General features: G+C 41.2%; 2 protein-coding genes across 2 annotated transcripts in view; both read left to right on the top strand.

Moving 5' to 3' along the window:
• col11a1b (collagen, type XI, alpha 1b) overlaps window positions 1–1,879 on the top strand; it is a 63,006-nt gene extending 61,127 nt beyond the window's left edge. The window contains exons 67-68 of the mRNA XM_040171845.2: window positions 596–780; window positions 875–1,879. Of these exons, the coding sequence (XP_040027779.1) occupies window positions 596–742 (147 nt within the window). The 3' untranslated portion in view covers window positions 743–780; window positions 875–1,879. The remainder of the gene's footprint in view (window positions 1–595; window positions 781–874) is intronic.
• A 3,188-nt stretch (window positions 1,880–5,067) lies between these two features.
• LOC120816413 (noelin-3) lies at window positions 5,068–14,435 on the top strand. Its single transcript, XM_040171997.2, has 6 exons — window positions 5,068–5,488; window positions 7,745–7,888; window positions 8,963–9,118; window positions 9,832–10,051; window positions 11,381–11,487; window positions 12,314–14,435. The coding sequence occupies exons 1-6, from the start codon at window positions 5,420–5,422 to the stop codon at window positions 12,989–12,991; spliced, it is 1,374 nt and encodes a 457-aa protein (XP_040027931.2). The 5' UTR covers window positions 5,068–5,419; the 3' UTR covers window positions 12,992–14,435.
• Window positions 14,436–17,842: the final 3,407 nt, after the last annotated feature.

Genomic DNA, 17,842 nt, shown 5'->3' with positions numbered 1-17,842 from the left:
CATCCCTGCAATGCTGACACTCATACAACAATGTTTGCACACCAAGAGTCTGATATTGGTCAAGAAAACATAAAGTTCTTCTTTGTACGCAGCTGGAATACCTATTTAAGTGTGAATGCCAGCTTTTACATTTTTGCCTTTGTGAGATGAGTATTAAGTCCTTTTAAAACATGAGTGCTTAGAGTACCAGAAAACACTATTAAGATAACATTGGTGGACCGTACTTGTACTTGTGTATTCTTTCTGTATTTATACTTCTCTGCATAACAGAGGTAAATTTCTTAGTCTTTCCGATACAATTAATCTGAACGCTAATTACTACCTCAAGGAGCTAATTTAAGATGGCGCACATCTTAAGGCGCACTATTGTGACTTATTTTTCCTGAAAATATGTTTTACCCAGCTATGCCCTTTCATCTTTTCTATGACACTATACTAAGGCTTTACCTTTTTCCCTTTTACTTGACATGCTACAACATTACTTTCTTAAGTTAAGAAATTCAATCCATTTCTGAAGGACAATGCTTGTTATGAAGCAATTGTGAATCCTGCTGCACCACATTACTGAACAGGCGTGTGCCCTTTGTGTTTTCAGCTGAAGCAGGGCTATTCAAAGACGGTGATGGAGATCAACACCCCCCGCATCGACCAGTTGCCCATCATTGACGTCATGCTGAATGACTTTGGGGAATCTAACCAGAGGTTTGGCTTCGAGCTCGGCCCTGTCTGTTTCCTCGGCTAGACACACACCAACTTCCCGCTGAAGGACGGGGTCACAGGGTAAATATTTACACCCACACGCCGAGACCCAACATCCTAACTACCTATCTACCTGCCAGGCGAAAAAAAAAACCTTTCTTTTCTTTTGTTCCAGAGAAGATCTGCTCGAATCGGGAGAAAAAGAGCACCCCTAGGCCCTGTCTTGACGTTGCTGACCGGGGGAAACTACTCCTCGCCCTTGTAGGGCCAGAATCACATGACTTTAACTTACATGCAGTAATGGGAGTGACATCAGGAGAAGGACATTTGATGCTGTGGCTGACAGCTGCGCACTTTTAAGCAACAAAAGAGAGGATCCAGTAAACCCAAGCCCCGTCCGCCCTTGTCCTTGGCCTCCCACCATGCCTCCCTCTCTGGATGCTCCAGGTGCTGCTCTGAATACAACCACAGAGGTGCTTTTGTGCGGAGTCACAAAACACTCAAGGTGCTACAAAAAGTGCTTTTTGATAAAACTGTAATTATTATTATTATTATTATTGTGTATAATATTTTTCTTTCCGAATCCACTCTAAAAACTTGCATGCCCCAGCTCTTGGAGTTTAAATAAATATTTGGTTAAATTTCATTAATATTTTGGATCTGTGTTGAATTCCAATTTCAAGAAATATGTCTTTTGAGATCCTTCCAATTTGTAAGTAAGAATATCCTTGTGTAAATAATGTGCCTTTCATTTGATTTCTATGAGAGATAACCTAACTGGAACATAACATTTGAAACTAAAAGCATTTTTTTTCATGACATATTAGTTGGTACGTCCATCAGGATTTATTAAGCCAAAATGAGATACTAATATAAATATTGTAAGAAATGGCTTTTTCTTCAAAAGATAAATAACTCACCCAGTTACATTGTACCTCATCTTCTATTTAAAACATGTGGACATATTTGGCTTGTCTTATATCTTGATAACACAATCAAGTTTGAACATTATTTGTAGTAGCAAACTTACAAAGAAAAGCTTTTTTCTTTTTCTTTTTAAATTGTTCAGCTGTTGGTTTGTTTGTCAAAATAACTTTAAAACTAACTGTAAAAATGAACAAAATGTTTTCATGTGCCTTGAATTGTTCATTGAAAAATATTAAAACTGGATTCTGAAAAATGTCGGGTTGAACGTCTGTATTTGAGTGCAGAAATAAGTGGGGTTTTTTTGTGATTCTGTCTTGCCTTAAACATATTCCCTTCCATTCCCATGATAATTTAAGATTAGGTGGTGTTTGGGTTCATGTGACTGATTCTGCAGCGCTCCGGTCCTGTGACCTCTTCCACAATCTTTCTCTGATTTCACTTTGATCAAGATCTCTTTGCATCTCCACCTCTTCAGCTCAAGAACTATACTAGCATAGAGTTCAGCGTTGCTTTAAAATCAGTGTAATTACAGTGTGTTCACAAACTATGTACAATGGAAATAAATATTTGGTGCTTGGCCAAATGCACAGTGCGATCTTTTGCATTCACTTGCAGATTATCTTATATCCGTTTTTAGCATACTGAGTAAATAAATAAACAAGACTTATTACATGGTAAATGGACTGTACTTGTTTAGCGCTTTTCTAGTCCTCCGACCAGTCAAAGCGCTTTAACATTTCATGACATCTTTCACCCATTCACACACTGGTGACAGGAGCTATGCACAGTGCCACCTTCCAAATTCCACCACTGGCGTCGTAGGAAATTTACAGGATATGAAAATGTACAATTTTATTCAGTCCTGCTAACAAGTACTGCAAATTTTGCCACATTGAATATGACATTTGTGTCATATTATTAAATATTAGTAATGCTAATGTTTTCGACATAAAATACAAATTATTCTTTCATAACCTTTTTCAAAATACTGCACTGACTTTTTTTAATTTCACTTCTCAAATTACCTTTTAAGACCCCTTGTCAACATTTTTTGCGAAGGACTTTTTTCATCAATCTGTGTTCACCTTCGAAATAGCTGTATTGTACGGCAACTCTACATCCAACAAGAGATAACTGATGCACAGACGAGCACTCCACTTCTTGAATAATAGTCTGGCTCACCAACATTTCTGTACCACCATCCCGATTCAGCCCAAAAGTTTGACAATTTTAAAAGGACTTCTCACACCCTGAAAACCCTCTATTCAGTGTGCACCATCCTTTTCCCTTCGGGCTATAGCAGATATTCACGTAAAAGCCACATTATTATTATTACAGAACATCTCTTCCACCACTTACACAATCACACTTATTATTAACCAATCACCGTTATAATTTCACTCTTATTGTGAATTTTAAGTAGTCTTAAGTCCTTAATCCCAAACTCGCCTATCGGTGTTTTACAACATGTGCCCAACAGAACACGCTTTAACGCAAACCTTTACGTCGCTAGTTCTACTCTGCAAATCTTACTCTGTAGACGGGTTGGTTTGAATACCTCGACAGATGAGGCCCAAATCTAGGAAGAAACAAACAAAAAGCTGCTGTAGAGAAAATCTATTTTCTTCTAATGACTTCAACAGATGAACTGCTCATCGACGACGGGTAGAAAACTTGTGGTTTTATACTAGGGGAGGGTATGCAACTGAAGCAAACAAACAACAAAAACAAGTGCACATTTTCCTGGATAAAAGATAATTGATTGTTTAAAATTGCCAAAACCATGTCACTTTCGGATATTGGGAGAGGAACACCATGAAAGCCTTCATCGACAGATGACGTCCCTTTTTATAATTGCCCCGTTCTTTCTTTTGATATTTCTTGAATTCCTTCACGCAATAAATCCGATTGGTTTGTGAACATTTTTCAGCGGTCTATGTTTCTTCACTACTTCAATTTGTACCAATATTGAAAAGTCCATTTAAACTGAAACTCCTGGCTCATCATATGTCATGTGAATTGGATAGAGTCACAAAGCAAGCAGCAGCCACAGTTATTGCTACAGAGAATCAGATCAGAAATGAAGGCCATGGCTTATGAAAAACCTTTCTTCAAGGGCGCCAAGAAACGTTGTCCCCCTCCTGTCAGAGAAAGTTCAAGCATTCCCTGTTTTCATGGGAAAACACTCCAACAGTACTATGAGTCATTGCCCAAACCAGCACCTCATCCCAATCTGCTGGCCGAGAGAAGGCCAAAACGTCTGGAACCAAATGTGTGCTCGTAACCAGAGAGGGCTTTGCATCCTCACATCTCCTTTGCTGACTTTCAACTGTCTAAACCAAAAAAAAAGACCAACAAATTTAATTTAAAAAAAGGGAACAAATTGATTGACAAACCAAAGTGAAAGGGCTTTCAGTCGGGGTGAAGGCGACTCCTGCTGCCAAGGACAGGTTCTTGCTGAAGCCCGTGAGCTCATCCTCCAGAGACACGTCCGATGGCAATCAAAGCAGAGAAGCCATTGATCGGGCTTAAGTCAAGAGATCTTTAGGTGAAGAATGTTCCTGGTATGTATTAGAGACTAGATTCAATCAATAACCAAATATCGCTCTGAAAAACGTCTATATTTAATACAGCACAATTTGCAAGCTAATAATGAAAAGCTTTAAGTTGTAACTGAAGTAAAACAGCTTGAGCACAAAAGCTAAAGAACCAACTGGGCATTGTACCCAATAACTGTGAACTCTTTTCGCATGCATAATGAGCACTCCACGCATTATTTATTGCCTTGTCTCAATTATATTAAGCCATATGAGGGTGTGTGACTAATGGCTTTGGCCCGGGAGGAAGGTTATAACGGAACTACGCCACAAGAAAAGAAAAGCACAGTTTCTTCCAAAAACTACTAATATTATAAGGAAAAGAGTTTAAAAAAGAGATAATAATAATAATAATAATAATAATAATAATAATAATAGTAATATAATAATAATGTTGTTAACTGACAATTGCTTTTGAACATCATATTTTGTTTTTTTTTACATTTTTGTTTTTTTTATTGAGGCATGAGGACGCTGCCATATAACATATAAATCATCAATAGATCTTAAAGGTTCGCTTGAAAATGTTGTGGGGTAATTTCGGCTGAACTGAACCACATTTGCACGTAAACACTAAAGTAGTTGTCTAGAATTAAACAATTACATCCCTTGCCATATAAAGCACATCTTGCTATCTCATCTTTCTCTCGCGTCGCGCGTGCACCAGCAGCCGCAGCTCTGATCTCGCGCGTCTCTCTCTCCTAATTCCTCGTGAATGCTGCCAGCTGCAACTTTTGTCATCGCACAGCTGCCGGTGGCTCCTCCTCGCATGCACTCTCTCTCACACACACACACACACACACACACACACACACACACACACACTTACACGGGCACACGTGGACGCGCGTACCCTGGATCCATCAAAAGTCCAGAGAAAGGCAGCTGGGTGATGTCATATCCGTGTCTCTAACGCACATTCGCACATTAACGGTTTTCGCTGCGTGCGTGCCTACAAACTTTTATTCACTTTCACCCCGCTGCCTTCACGGCATGCGTGACGGGGACGAGTGGTTGGATGCCCCCCTTTCACCCTCCTCCTCTTCTTTCCCAGGAAGGCGTGTTTTTTTCTTCTACCAGCGCGTAGTGGACGAAGTGGCACGAGCACCACGGCCAGAGACCGGCGCGTGAAGCTGTTGCGCGTGTCGCGACGGAGCTGCGGCGCTGAGGCGGGACTCCTCCGAGCAGCCGACAGAATGCGGTCGCTGTCCGCGGTCCTGAACCCGCTGCTGTTCCTGCTGCTGATCGGATACTGCCCTTCAGCGGTGAGTTTCTTTCCCTCAGACTCGCCTGAAGGAAATAACTTTAACATCTTCCTTCAGAAGTTGAATATGTATTTTTTATTTATTAATATTTAGGGCGAAGCGTTGCACAGCGGTTGGTGAATGGCCAACAACGGGGGATATATGAGTCATATATGAGTCATTTCAGGTTTTGGCTGCTTCTTTGCAGGAGTGGCTGTAACCTGATATGAGCTCCAGCATTGGAAGTATGTGAAATACTAAAGAACCAAATAAAGGGGTGGTACGGAGAGAAGCAGCCGCACAGCAGTGATGCTTTACTGCCTACGTCAAACAAATAGCATTGGCATTGATTGTGCACTATACTGCTGGACATGGAGCTCACATTTAAGGGGGAGGTCAGTCATTGTAAAGAGTAAATCAATAAATAAAGCATAGTCCTGCTATATTTGATCTAAATGCCCCCCCCCCCAAGACAGAGGAAGCTGCACTAAACATCTCGATAAAGGCATCTTCTTACTTTAATTGAGATGTTTTGTGTCATCTCATGTCACACATTTTTTATCTCTATCCTTTTAAAAATGCAATGCTTTATAGAGAAATGCATCCTGCGCTTTACAAAATGTGAATGCATTTGGGAGCATTAGAACAAAATAGGAAGAGCAGCTTGTAGGTCAGCAAGCCATTTGGTCGAGAACAATGGTCCATTAGGTTTGTCCCACGGTGCAGACTACAACCCCTGTGTCATTGCCTTGATTGCAAAGCAGTGTCCTCACATACTATATCACCTTGCTGCCATGATTAAAAGTGGTGTGCAGAATGAATGTTTCTCAATTGTTCACAAAAACCGAAACGTTTACAGGTTACTGACAACTGAATAGATATTTGTCATTAAGTCCAAATGAGCAGAAAAACAAACGCAGAGGGACCAGCTCAGAGGAAATATGAGAGAAAACACTGTGTAGAGTTGGAGAGCACATCTGGCTTGGCTGAGCTACAGATTCATTTGGAAATGTGATAATGAGAAAAGGGGGGGGGGGGGGGGGGGGCGTGTAGGATGTGCGTCACTCAAGAGACAGTGCAGATAGTTTTAACATTGTGAAACTGGCTTCTTTCTCTGAGCCTTTCAAAGCATGTATAGTATGCTTTGAAAAGCAAAGTATGAGGGGAAACGGAGCTGAGGGTGTTTCTCATGATGCTATGAGAGACGCAGATTTTAGCTACAGTCCGTTTAGAAGGAGGCACATAATGTCAAATTAAGATTGTAATGGTGAGACTGTGGTTCAATCCTCATTCCTTTAATTTAACAATCATACAAGGATCAATTTAGCATCAGGGTACCTATAGAATGAGCTTCAATTCCTTGCTGGACATCTTCCCCTGCTCAGCCGGGATCTTTCATGGCCGAGACCAAACGCTCTTTGAAACTGCTCAGGCTGACAGGTAAGGATGAATGGCAGAAGGAAAAGGACGCCTGCAATAATAAAACACGGCACTCCTCTTTTCTATCCACAAGCTTCAAAGGCTCGCTGAGGCCAAAGTTATTCTCCAGCCAGAATTGAGAAAGCAGAGCAAACTCCAAATAATGGTTGGTTGTCTGCCAAAGATGCTGATAGTGCAGACAAATTGACCATCCGCAGACAAAGAGTGTCAATATTTTGCTGGAGGCTTTGTTAATTTCCCATGCTGACAATAAAAAGCAGTAGTGCTCAAAAAACACTGATGCCATTTGTGTGTTTGATTGCCATAAAACGTTCCAGCACTTCAAGACACTGATCAATATTTGGAGCAAAACTATAGTTTTCATTGTGTACACCTTAGGTGATGCTGGTGCCTTCAAATATGACGCATGACTTAATGTTCTTTCAGCGCTTCACTCTAGTGCTTTGAATCAAATTGCATGTAATGGAAAGTTGGAAAAGGTTCCACTAATCAGATTTATCCACGTCTCCGAGCAGGACTTTCAGGTAAGGCCTTCAAACGGGTTATTCATCAAGGCCAGGAAACACTGTTTAATGTTAAAGAGGAAAATCACTGGTGACCGTATTCTGTGGAGGAATATATTAAAACAAAAGTAATGTATTCCTGCCGGGCACAGACTTTTTTTTATAATTCAGTGGAATCTTGTTGTTGATATACTTTGCGGGCATAAGGCAGGAGAATGGACGACGAGTGACAAAAAATAGGGACAACATCCCAGCTGTGATTTGATGACATCACAAGGGTTGAATCCCCTTAGTGTGTCTGCCTGTAGATGTGTGTGACTGTTTTTGCATGCAGACCATCAGGCCAAAGGACGGTTGGCAGGTGTACAGCTCAGCTCAAGATGCCGATGGACGTTGTATCTGCACAGTGGTCGCACCTGAACAGAATCTGTGCTCCAGAGACGCCAAAGGCAGACAGCTTCGCCAGCTCCTGGAAAAGGTACGTGCATCTGTTGTTCTGCAACAATGCACAGACTCTTTAAACACACACATTCACAGTATGCAGCCAGCACATCTAAATTCATATGACATATCACATGTATTTCTATCTTTAGTCGAGCTTCTTTGTAGCTATAATCCCCAGAGAGTTTTCACCAGCCAGGTCCATAACCCGTTTTTCCACTTTTGCATAATACATGGATGACGTCCGCTTGATGGCTACTCTCAATCCAGCCAAAGCAGAACTGGGGAGTTACCATTTTCTATCCATTAAAAGCTGTTGATGTTTATTGCTGTTGATTATTATCAGTCTTTAAGCTTTTACATTAGGGACTCTATTTCTCTCAAAGGGTGGCTGTCAAAAGAAAATCCACCTTTTGAGAGTTTTCTCCCCCATTCGGCACAATTTCCTTTTAGTATGCATTTTGAACACACAAAAGTAGCTCCAATGTTGTGAATTAAATGTTGAGATAGAATTCCAGATACAATATATGCCATTTAACCTACAAACACACAAATAACACTTTCTCACTCACTCTGCCTTACAAGGAAACATTGGTCTAGTCTACATTTGAATGTTCTACGCCAAAGGGTGTTTTCTGCCATTCACTGTGGCCTTGGCTACTAATGCACTAAGCTGCTGCAGGGCTTCCATGAGGCCATTCCAGGATTACCAGAGCCAGAGCCAAAAAACTACGCAGAACACAATGAATGAGTGTTGTGCCGCTTTGCCAGCGATGTGCTCCATGATGGTTAAAATTACAGTCAAAAGAAAGAAAAAAGGAGACGAGATGACCACATTCTTTCTGAGCTTTTGTCAAGCAGAGGGACACTATCATGTTTTCTGTGACAAATATGCATTCTGAAATGATGAATCAAACCGAGCAGAATGAACAGGTTAAAAAACATGACATTTTCTTAATGTTAAAGTGGACATACTGAAAAACAAACTTATTCCGAATGTTACAATGTAACAGTTACGTGTGCATGTAAAATCAATTGAAAGCTTTTCAGTTTACACATGGATGTTAATCATGCCGTGGATGGAAAAAATAACGCTCATTCTTTTCAAAAGGTGCAGAACATGTCGCAGTCTATCGAGGTGCTGAACCTGCGGACGCAGAGGGACTTTCAGTACATCATGAGAATGGAGAGCCAGATAAAAGGATTGCGGTCAAAGTTTCGCCAGATCGAATCGGACAGGAAGACGCTCGTCAACAAAAACTTTCAGGTACATTTTTGTTTGAGGTTTAACATCAGAGGAGAAGCTGTGAAAGTATGTCATCGAAAGATACCTCAGAAGCATACGGCCCGGATAACTTTAGTTCCTGACTGGATCAATACATGTCTACCAAAGCCGGGCGAAGGACAAAATGCTCTTAAACTTAGACTGGCTGTGAAAAAAGCATCAAGAATGGATTCTGTAATTTTTTTTATCAGCGAGAGTGAGACAACCCAGATGGTTCCCAATTACAATTCGTTTAAATCTCGAAAACAACATGCGGGCAAAGAGTAATGTTGCTGCAGGAATCAAGTAGAATATTTATGTTCAGTGTAGTTTTCACTTACATAAACTCATCTCTGAACACTAAGTAAGAATAATTACATAATATAATTCAATTAATGAAATTGCATAACAATAATAAGCAGGTCAATTTTGATAATGATTATTTTATTTAACATTTACAATAATGTTTTTTGTAATAATTAACCAATAAGGAGACTCTGCGTTTAGTAGTGTAAAAGGACACCGTAGAAGATCACAATAATCCGTCAAGCCTCAAAATCCTCATTTGAAAAGCCAGCTATATGAAAAAGGAGAAAATGGGCTTTAATTTCCCCGGTTAAAGAAGTAGAACTTTGTCCTGTAAAATCCTCTTGAAACAGCTGCAAGATTTGCAAAGACAAGTACTTTGAAGTGACATATTTTTTGCTGTCTTCTAGGAGCTAAAGGGAAAGATGGAGTCCATGCAACCGCTGATACCTGTCCTGGAGCAATACAAGACAGATGCCAAGCTCATCTCCCAGTTCAAAGAGGAGATAAGGAACCTGTCCGCCGTGCTGATGGCCATCCAGGAGGAAATGGGAGCCTACGACTACGAGGAGCTGCAGCAGAAGGTCCTAAACCTGGAAAATCGTCTCCGCAAATGCATGAGCAGACTCAGTAAGTCCATCCCGGAACACGCAGATTCAGATGTGGTGACCCCAGATTATTTGATGGCCGAGGAATCATAAACACTTTTCTTCCCGCTATCAGCAAGGCAGGGGACAGTAGAACTGCTGCTGGAAGCAGAGATAATGTTGAGAAAGCATCAAAGAACAATTTTCCGAGCTGCAGGCATAATATGGGGTGCAATCAGCCTTATACAGTGCAAAATCCTGATTGCTAACTATAGGTCTATTTTTTTTTTTACTTTGAATTCTTCTGGTTTCTTATTTATTGATTGAAGTTTGGAGCTGAAGCTTAAGTGCATAAAACAGTCTGGCTCACGTACACTGAATGCATCACATGGCGGGAGTCACTAACCTGCCCTCTCCAGGCTGGCTGTCCAACAGGGAGACATTTACTGAACAGAACTCGTTTACAAATCAACAGCATTTGCAGGCCCACGTATTGATTAATTGATCTCCCCCCCCCACCCCCCCACCGTAGCGAGTGAGGGGAATCTGCCTGGAGGGAAACAGCCGAGCTCATAAATGGACCAAGTGCCTTGATTAATCAATACAGATCCGGTTATTCTAAAAGTTCTAAACAAGTATACAGGGGGATATGAATGCACTTTAAAGAGCAGTCTATGCAGATTGCGCTTCACTAAATGCACAAAAGGTTCCATCTTTAGTATGGATGCATGTAAATTCATTTGAAAAAAAAACGCCCGAAAAAAAGGGTCCAATTTTAGAAAACCATGGCTAATGGATATAATGCAACAAAAAAAAAGATATTTAAATGGGGTTTGAACCCTCGTGTCTTTTAAGAATGAATATTCAAACATTTCCTTTGGCAGCCGTGAAGCACAGCATGAGCTCACTTATTTCTGCCCTCAGAGCAGCTTTCTCGCCGATAATGGTTTGCATAACTAAACACCAATTTGCCAACAGTCATGTTGTCAACACTGATGGAGGCTGTCAAAGTGTCCACGCTAATAGCTAACAGATGAATGCTAATAACACGTCGCTGGAAATCTGCCTGAGCTCGAGATGATTACTCCAACATTCACAGTGCTTGAAGCGTTGATTGATTAGCTGAAATATCGGTAAAATACTTCATTTAACGCGTCATTTGATCCAATGAAATAGCCTGGCAGTGTGAATTAAGTGATGCTGCTTAACATTTTTGGGAATAGCAGAGAAACCATGTCGTCCAGATGTAGAACTTTAGCCTCACCTTGTATGAATGCCAGTATCACCATCATTCATTTTGCCTGTAGTTCTGTCGTGTGGAGCTGTAGCAGTTTGTGCTGCATCTGACCAAAGCTGTGCGATGTGTCTGCAGCGTGCGGTAAGCTGATGAAGATCAATGGGCCGTTGACTGTGAAAACTTCAGGGACCAGATTTGGAGCCTGGATGACGGACCCACAGGCGACTCTCAAAAACAACAGGGTGAGCCGAGTGAATGGTCTACGCTGTGTGTGGAAACCATGAATTACAAGATCACGCTCATGAAAAACTTTTTTGTTCACTTTAACTGCTGGGATCAAACATAAATGTTGATGTCCATCTGAACACTCTTTTGCAAAACCCAACAGAACACTTCATGGCACAGAGCCTTCATCCGCGCCTTTAACAGACGCGATAATTGCACAGCCTTTACGTACGTGGGCTTTTAAAATAAAAAAATACATGACCCTGTTAACTTCTGTTAATGAGGGTCAAGATGCTCCTCAAGAAAGGAAGAAGCCTTTAGTTATTCATGTATAACATTGCTTACAGTATCCTCGACAGAGTGAAGGAGATCAACTATTTGCTATGCTTTTCTTGTTATATTATTTCTTATCTTGTTTATAAAAACTCTCAAATACAATTCTTGGACTATAAATCCCAAAAGCCTCTTTCTCTTTCCTGAGGTAGCAGAAGTTGCACTTCCTTGGTCCCAATTTCACCATATCAATACCAAAATGAACCATTGAACCTCTGGCCTTCAACAAATGTCTCGGAAAGGGAAAATAGCAGTAATTCAGATCTTTCAGAAGCAGATCGTTTAGCATTGAAATGGATGGAATTATGTTGACAAAAAAATGGTGAACAAAGACAAATTACATCCTTGAGAACAAGACAGAACCCCAAATTGTTGTTCGATGTCTCTTAAAGTCCACAATGGAGATTGGACTCATCCCGTGTTCTATGATCCTCTTTTTAAGCGCCATCTCCAATACTTTACATTTGTCAGGATTTCACAGGAACATTGTGTGTACTTATTTCTCCTCAGGTCTGGTACATGGATGGCTACACCAACAACAAGATAGTAAAAGAGTACAAATCCATAGCGGATTTTGTGTCGGGAATCGAGTCGAGAACCTACAACCTGCCTTTCAAATGGGCTGGAACCGACCACGTGGTGTACAACGGCTCTCTGTACTACAACAAGATGCAGAGCAACATCATCGTGAGGTACAGCTTCGAGACGGGCCGCGTCGTCACCCAAAGGGCCCTGGAGTCAGCGGGGTTCCACAACGTGTACCCCTACACGTGGGGGGGCTTCTCCGACATCGACCTGATGGCGGACGAGCTGGGCCTGTGGGCGGTGTACGCGACCAACCAGAACGCCGGCAACGTAGTCGTGAGCCGGCTGAACCCGGACACGCTCCAGATCCTCGACACGTGGAACACAGAGTACTCAAAGAGGAATGCCGGCGAGTCTTTCATGATCTGCGGGACGCTCTACATCACCAACTCCCACCTGACCGGCGCCAAGGTGTACTACGCCTACTCCACTAAAACCTCCACATACGAGTACACGGACATTCCTTTTCACAACCAATTCTTTCACATGTCTATGTTGGACTACAATGCCAGGGACCGCGCACTCTACGGCTGGAACAACGGCCACCAGGTCCTTTTTAATGTCACACTTTTCCACGTCATCAAAACCGAGGACGAGTCTTAAGCCGTTTTCCACATCTCACAATTTGCTACTTTCATACGAGTTAAGAGTTAACTAATTATGATCTTCTACACAAGTTTCTCTAAATAAAAAAGACCTTTCCATCTCCGCCATATGGGTTTGTAACAATGAATACAAGTCATGATTGGCTCCCCCCACCCTCGATCTGGGTGCATAAAACACACCCCATTCAAACTAAAAAACAAGCGATGATGTATGCTGGGGATCCGCTCGAGGTCATCACATAAGACACGTCACACAATCTTGCCAAAAACTAAAATGAAATCATCACGCTGTCTGCGCGCTTAGCAGCTGAGTTACTGAGTTCATTCCATTAACTGCTAAAACACCTGTAGCTGTTATCCACTCACTGCAGGCGGTTGATGGCAGTATAAAACAAGCAATAGAAGCTGTCATTAGAAAGGGTGAGTCGCTGCAACCGCGAGGTCCGACAGCACTGCATGCTGACAACTGGGAACCCAAAAATATTAGATGGTTTTCTGCAGCAAAGCTAAAGTTTAGCCTTGGACAGACAAAGAGGTGCCGGCATGAACACTCACTCATTCACATACACAGGCACCCGTTCACACAAGCACACGTGCTGCCTGCAGCAGGATCCTCCTGCCGAAGATATAAATGGCTGCTCAAAATGAAAATAAAATATAAAAGTCCATTAGTGAACATACTGCAGGTAAAACATTTTCAATTTAATAATTGCACTTTTAAATCCTGTAATTTCTACAGTTGCCTTTTCTCTCTAAAATGAACACTTAATGGTTTTGCCATTCAGTATTGCAAAAATTCATGCCCCTAATAGAGTTGACTTTCTGATTTTGTTTTCCTTATTTTTGTTTTTGTTTCCATCCTTTTGTTGCCATTTTTTCATCCCCTGCCAATGTATTCCTCCCTTTTATTTCCTCCATTTAGCGTTCGGTTCATAATTACACCTTTCCTTTCCAAAAGATTTTGCACTTGACCTTCTACAAGACAGTGAGGAACGTGTTCACCCATCATTCCCCTGTATAGTTAATGTACTTGGCTTTTTCGTGTCTATGAAGATTCTCAGTCATCCGGGTCTCTGGATGTCTTGAAGTACCAAGTCAAAGTATTTCAGCAAACCACAAAACTGCTTGCCTTTAACTTTGTACTTTGAGATATTGGCTTTTTTTGTAACTTCAGCAGCTTGTATGCCTTATTGAGTGCAGTATGTTCTGTAGACCTGAGGATAGCTGCTCTCGTGCATGAATGTTGCTATCCTGATTGCATTTACTGTACTGTAACTGTAAACCCGTGTATTTTGTATCTGCACAACATCCCATTCTCTTTTTCTTTATCTGTATTAATGGTCCATTTATACCAAGAGCAGTAGATAACTTTAATAAATATTAATGTGTGTAAATAAGAAGTTATACATAACCAAAAATAAAAAAAATATTGTTTTCATTAAGTCAATGTTCTGCGGACTTGTGTTCTCAGGAAGACTCGCAGTCATTTGTTCAAGAGACTTTTCTGCAACCACAAGGGAACGCTGGAATTCTTCCAACATAAAGGAGCAGCACAATTTCATTTCACGTCACTTAACATTATAGAATGACTGCAACAAAAAAATGTTGTTCCATTGCTCCTGAAAGGGACAAGATATTTCAGGTTATTTTAGATTTCCTACACTACCTCACTCATTTTTCATCGCATTACTCTTTGTCAGGGCTTTTATGACATTAAGTGATATAGTTTCTCCTGGTTTGTCTCGGTCATTGGCAGAAGAAGTACTCAGGTATTTACTTAGGTAAAACCTTAGTACAAGTACAACTATTGTTACATATAAAAATAGTGCCTCAAAATTTAGTCCAAGTACAAAATTTGAATCTTTGTTGATTTTATTTATTTATCATAATCTACAAAATAGAATACACTTATGAAATAAATGTGAAAACCAGCAAGACAATATTCAAAACAAGGGAAACTCACATGGAGCACAGATGCATCCACGCGTTACGTACACTTACATGGATACTTCTCTCGTAGGAACGGAGCTCTCCTCCGGGTCGGATTGATGCAGGTCAGCCGACGGAGAGCATCTTCATGTCAGAGGAGTTGCGACAGCAGCTGAAGGCCTCGAGGAAACCCAGTATGGATCTCCTGAGATATTGGATAATTGAATCACTACTAACTTCCAGTCTCATACAGCACACCAGCCGTGCACTACGATGTCAGGGTTCAGTTGTCTCCAGAGAGGAAACGGATCCGATACCGTACGCGTTGTAACAGCACCGGGAAAAGCTCATTCTGGCTGCTCAATGAACCAGCCATTCAATAAATCCCCCCACTGGCCAATCTTATATAACAATGCACCCACTTTAGCGCACTACGGTCCGCTCGTGGTTGACCTCTGGTTTGCTCACTTTAGCGTCCTCCAGGTTGGATGCTCGTACACCTCTAACTGAAAAACTATTTTGAAGTGGATCCAAAAACTAAACACAAACCCGGTTATAATATGAACTCTGACCTCTGCGAACATACAATGTGCATGACTTTGTCCGTGAGTAAAGTAACATGTTCAGCACAACAGGAAATGGGAACTGTCCTATTTCTTATCATTTGGATCATAGCATGTGATGCTACAAATCATCCTGACAGCTGGGGCTCAAACTCAGATACATCACCTTATACTTGAAGGCCAGAGTGGGATTCAAAGATTCGTTGCTGTACTTACACAACCAGCAAAGGCAGGAAAGACAGGAAAGGGGAAAATAGCAGTGATGCAGATTTTTTAGCATTAAAATTGATGGGATTATATTAAAAAATATGGTGAACAAAGACTAATTAAAACGAGTACATCCAACAAGATAGAGCCCCCAAATTTTTGTTCGATGTTTCTTAAACAAGTCCTCAATGAAGATTGGGCTCATTCAAGTTGACAGCCATTCGTGGCAGAGAACACTTGCACTCTGGGATTTAAATCTAAACAGCAATTAATAGGAGCCAGAACAACCTGAGTGGTAACCAGAAACTCGAAATCAATCTGAACATTTTTGAATACAATGTGGACGCGTATATAATGGCTCATTACATGGTACGATTATTATTCTTTGCTAAATATACTCTGAAGAAAACACACTAAACGTAATATACCTCCTTTAATTGAGCACTGAGTTTGGCCCTATATTTGGCTGAGTCAATTTTATTTAAACAGCCCTACTTTCTTCTTTAGTAACTGCAGGCATATCTGCCTTGTATGATCAGTGACAGGATTAAACATGTTTATATTAACACAACAGTCGCACGGGTTTGCAGAGTGGTTATGAAGTCACAGTGCCTCGTAAGTTTGGGATACATAACAATAGAACAGACACACAAATAAACAAACATTTGAAAAGAACTCCGCAGCAACAAATTTGCAACCAACACTTTTCCTCATGCACATCATCAAGATGTCACGTCCCCTCGAGCTGTTACGTTGATTAAAGCCGCCGCCAAGTCGGGTCTGTGTGACAGAATACACGGGCAGGAATTATCATCCAAGATTGTCTTCAATATTTCATGGTGGGGTTGTGAAAATATTCTCTCTGATTTCAGACAGCTTTGGTAGACACTTTGGTAGATTGTCTGTCCTTTTCTACTCGTGATCCTTTTGAATGTCATTTGTTCCCAGGTTTGCATTTGTATATTTGACTGCCCTCCTCTGCAATCATCCCTTATCTGTGTGCACAGCAGTTAAGGGTCTGACTCTCTGGGTTCAATGAACCTGTCACACCTCAGACTCGCTGACCGTGTACGGACTCGGGTTACAGTGATCCATCCTTTTATTCACTCCAGTAAAGCTACAGATTTACAATGTGATGTTCTGCCCACACATGACATTACCATTAAAACACAAAGTCCCTCAATAGTGTACATTTTTATTCAACAATGTTGTCACTCCCAAGTGGATTTTCTGGTCTGTTAGAGAAGATGCACAGCTAAATCCTACAGATTCCTTAGGCCAACAACTGAGCATTAATATAATTATTCAATATTTATATTTAAATATAATTATTCTCAGTGTAACATCACTAGAATTTAACTGAGAAGAGGAGGAATAAAAGTCAGAAATTAAAAAAAAAACAGAGACAAATTAATTTAGCTGTCAATAGATAATAATAACGGGAACCTAAGAGGGAGTATCAGAGAATATATACGATGAATATAAAATTTGTCAGATGAAAAACAACTCCAGATCATCAAAAAGGCCAAAAAAAGGCTGTACTTTCTAAGAAGGCTGAGGAAGTTTTTCATGCCAACCAAAATTGTCTGCAACTTTACAGACCGGCTCACCGGACCGGTGTGGTTTGGACACGGAGAGGGAGGCCCTCCAGCGTGGGATTAAAACAGCACAGGTCATCTCACTAAGGGACATTTACTTCACCAGAAGGTCACCAGGAGAGGCCACAACAAGGACACCCCCACCCCCCTCCTCCCCCCGCTCCCCCAGCACAGACTGTTCTCCCTGCTGCCATCAGGCAGGCGCCACAGGAGTCCGAAATCCAGAACAAAGAGCCTAACGAGCAGGTTCCATCTGCAGGCCATCAGCAACCCTCCCATCCCTCACATACACACACACACACACACACACACACACACACACACACACACACACACACACACACACACAGACATACACATACTGATCTATGACTAGACGTGCAACAAACGCATGCATGGTGCACTTTAGCTGTATGCCTAATGCACATGAATATATTTATATATTTTCCTCTTTTAGAACATTGCAATATAAGAATTTCCTGGTAAAGAGTAACTTGTTAACTGTTCACATGACAATTAATCTTGAATCTTGGGCCACAGTTTCTAAATGCG

This window comes from Gasterosteus aculeatus, chromosome 3 (genome assembly GCF_964276395.1).
Source record: "Gasterosteus aculeatus chromosome 3, fGasAcu3.hap1.1, whole genome shotgun sequence".
In the NCBI taxonomy this organism is placed as follows: Eukaryota; Metazoa; Chordata; class Actinopteri; order Perciformes; family Gasterosteidae; genus Gasterosteus; species Gasterosteus aculeatus.
This window is presented reverse-complemented; position numbering and strand designations above follow the sequence as displayed.

Coding starts and splice junctions, on each gene's coding strand:
- LOC120816413 (XM_040171997.2), top strand. CDS start 5,420: ATGCGGTCGCTGTCCGCGGTCCTGAACCCGCTGCTGTTCCTGCTGCTG. Junction 5,489..7,744: donor TCGGATACTGCCCTTCAGCG/GTGAGTTTCTTT, acceptor TTTTGCATGCAG/ACCATCAGGCCAAAGGACGG. Junction 10,052..11,380: donor CAAATGCATGAGCAGACTCA/GTAAGTCCATCC, acceptor ATGTGTCTGCAG/CGTGCGGTAAGCTGATGAAG.